This window comes from Dendronephthya gigantea, unplaced genomic scaffold (assembly GCF_004324835.1).
Source record: "Dendronephthya gigantea isolate DGI-Jeju-01 unplaced genomic scaffold, DenGig_1.0 000435F, whole genome shotgun sequence".
Classification (NCBI taxonomy): Eukaryota; Metazoa; Cnidaria; class Anthozoa; order Malacalcyonacea; family Nephtheidae; genus Dendronephthya; species Dendronephthya gigantea.
In genome coordinates, this window is record NW_021163445.1 from 60294 (window position 1) to 63128 (window position 2835).

Consider the following 2835-nt stretch of genomic DNA (forward strand, 5'->3'; position numbering starts at 1 on the left):
GATAAAGTTATACAAGCTTCGTGCAACCCAAATCACACGCTGGATAAAACTTATCCGTTGGATAGTGAGTTATCCGTTGGATAGCGACTTTTCCACCTTTCGAACAACCGGCCCCTGTTCTTTTATTTATCGGAATAACTAGTGATGTGATCTTACATGAAGCATTTTCAGTCATGCTGCTAAATTGTCGTGCTAGCTACGCCACTGAGTAATTTATTTGCTCGCAGAGCCTCGTCTGCTGAACGTGACCGTCGGCCAGTCTTCACCATGTACGGTGACAGTTATTTTCTGCCTTTTAACTTGCCGACATGCAATGTTTCATTGCACGGTGAGTTTTCAACTTTACTGAAGGCGCTACTATACAATATGCAATTTTCCTTACAACTTGCAATGCAATTATAATTCCGAAGGATGTTAATTTGTAAAGAGTGTTCGAAATACTAAGGAAACGTTAGCAGATCGTAATAGATGTTCGTATTTGACAACTTTAGATGCCTCAGGAGTAGAATGGTTTTGCAATTTGCAAGGAAAGTTGCGTAGTGTAACAGCGCCTTGAGATTGTTTCGGAAAGCTGGTTAAATTTCGATGTAACTTGCAAACATGTAATGTTTCATTGCAATTGCGAGTTGAAAATAAGGGTCATTGGACGGAAGAACGGGACAAGTATCGTAGTTTTCAACATACCTTTTATAATATAGACATTGATCTTCCATCCACGGTCGGTTTTATCATTTTTTCTGCTTTTTCTATCATTTCTTTATCCTACAAAAGACAAAAAAAACTTGTTAAATCGTGGATCAATCTAACACTTTTAAAAGCTTTCTCTCCTAACAGAACTAATTTTATTTATACCGTATAGTTCTATCAGTTCTAAATTGTCCTTTATGGAGGTCCAGTAGGGGTCATCCCGTATTGATGCAGTGTTACTACAGGAGGAAACCTGAACTAAACTGACTTTATTTATGCTGGATAGCTGTATCAGTTCTAAACTTCAACCAAACTAATTCTAACAATTCGAAAAAGCTGGGACTTCAGACGAAAAAGGTCAGCCGATTTTGAAAAATCTTAGATGCGGGGTTTTATAAGGCGGTTAGTAATTTCATCATCACCTTCATCCAAGGATGTTCCAGAGCTTCTGAAACCGTGATGCATTTTCTGTGACCAACAGTAAGCAGTTTTGTTATAAGATCCTTAGCTTCACTGCTAACATTCTTCCAGAGGTTGTTCGGAAATTTATACGACCCTTCTTTGACTTGTTTCTCCAATGGGTTATTTGCCTGCTTTGAAAATAAAGAAGATCCGGAAAGTCTAAAAGACGTTAACTTTTCAGTGACGTACTCCAATTTTGAAATGAGGTTAAGCTACCTCCAGCTTCATTACAAATCGTGTTCACTACGTGAATTTGAGTAAACTGAAGTATATGGCATACCAAACATATAGTATAACTCCCAGGCTCCAGCAGTCACACGATTTCTTGTAGGATCGTTCTTCAGGCTACGGGATTAACATTTTGGTAGCGAGGTAAATTGGTGTACCACAGAGTGTTTCCATATAGGAATTCTGATCTAAAAAATTAATTGTTATCATTGAGATCTGTAACAATGAGAAATAACTGAACCTAAAACGTTTGCAGAATGCGCTCTGCTTTCGTAAAACGAAATCACGGACAAAACTCGGAATTGAGATTATAGTGACTTGCAGGATTTGCTGGCAATGGTCACATCGAATGGTTTCTTCAAAGACAATTTAAAGGGCAATTTAAACACAAGTTCAATACACAACCGACACAAACCTTTATAAACGTTTCATCATACGAGGAACACAATAAAACATTTTCTGGCTAAAGAAGAAAAAGTTAAATTATGGTCGTTAAAGTTTAGGATATAAAGACAGTATTGATAAATAAATTAGGGCGTGCTTACCTTCCAATCCCTGTTAGTGATGCCATTTTCATGTAAATGCTAAAAATACGAAACAGTATGAATAAAGTTAGTTTAGTTCAGGCTCCTGCAGTAACACTGGATCAATAACAGATGATCCTTAGCTTGGTGTCATTAAAAGCTCCAATCTCTTCGTGATATTTTCCATAAACTTTAGTCATCGCCTGTGAATGAAATATTCCAATTTGTTTAATTCATTCTTCGAAGGCTACACATGGCTACATTCCCGCTAAACGACATCCTCACCTGAAGGCACATTGCTTTCATAGTTGGTTTAGTTGTCAATAGGAATCAGTGATACAGATCGTTAGACAACTCGAGCCTGAAAACAAAATAGAAAAGTCGATCGAATCTTGAATGGTTTCATCCATGATTCTATACTTCTCTACTACATTCTGCAGGACAAATAACATTACGTGAACTGTGCAGCAATATAGAGAATAGGGGGAAGCCAGACAGAAAAGCACATGGAAAGTAGTTTGAATATTTGCAAACCCTGACAGATAAATGTCGTGGACTCACACATTTGTTATCGGCGTCTCCTCGTCGTTTTGTTCCAACAAGACTCTCAAATAATAGTCACCTGATAGCAGAGATACGTTACTGAGTTTGATTCCTATCGAGGAATAAGGGGGGGACGCTTTATGAAGAACTGTTAAAAAGCTAGAGCAGTTAGGCTTATCACTAACCTATTTCAGCTCATCAGCTAAACATTCATACAGGACTTCAAACTAAAGGTGATTCCAAAAGACAATGTAGTTTCCACTCAGATCTTTTTCATTGCAAATGCGTGCAAATCAGATTCGAGTGCCCCAGAAGTTCCTCTCGCGTCTGTCACATTGAAAACATAAGAAATTGTTTCATACTCTTTTACGAGAACAGTTTAGAGAAAGAG

The 2835-nt window shown here is 37.8% G+C and overlaps 1 protein-coding gene and 1 long non-coding RNA gene across 5 annotated transcripts; both read right to left on the reverse strand.

Moving 5' to 3' along the window:
• Positions 1-547: 547 nt before the first annotated feature.
• LOC114543311 (calcium/calmodulin-dependent protein kinase type II delta chain-like) lies at positions 548-1541 on the reverse strand. Of its 4 annotated transcripts, none has more exons than XR_003689978.1 (3): positions 1430-1541; positions 1110-1280; positions 548-762 (listed from the first exon to the last, which is right to left on the reverse strand). XR_003689978.1 is itself a non-coding variant. In XM_028562348.1 (3 exons), the coding sequence occupies exons 1-3, from the start codon at positions 1375-1377 to the stop codon at positions 688-690; spliced, it is 255 nt and encodes an 84-aa protein (XP_028418149.1). In that variant the 5' UTR covers positions 1378-1439; the 3' UTR covers positions 548-687. The 4 variants fall into 4 exon arrangements, 2 of the variants coding, with proteins under 2 accessions (XP_028418149.1, XP_028418148.1); XR_003689979.1 differs by having other exon boundaries at positions 1110-1277; positions 1430-1538; XM_028562348.1 differs by having other exon boundaries at positions 1110-1277; positions 1366-1439.
• Positions 1542-2060: 519 nt separating this feature from the next.
• LOC114543308 lies at positions 2061-2502 on the reverse strand. The gene is made up of 3 exons (XR_003689974.1): positions 2463-2502; positions 2187-2262; positions 2061-2104 (listed from the first exon to the last, which is right to left on the reverse strand). It is a non-coding gene; the product is annotated as an uncharacterized LOC114543308 (long non-coding RNA).
• Between the last annotated feature and the right edge of the window lie 333 nt (positions 2503-2835).

Excerpts from the sequence above, each read along its gene's own strand:
- LOC114543311 (XM_028562347.1), bottom strand. Across the intron at positions 763-1,109 it reads TGGAACATCCTTGGATGAAG|GATAAAGAAATGATAGAAAA; the intron begins GTGATGATGAAA and ends TGTCTTTTGTAG.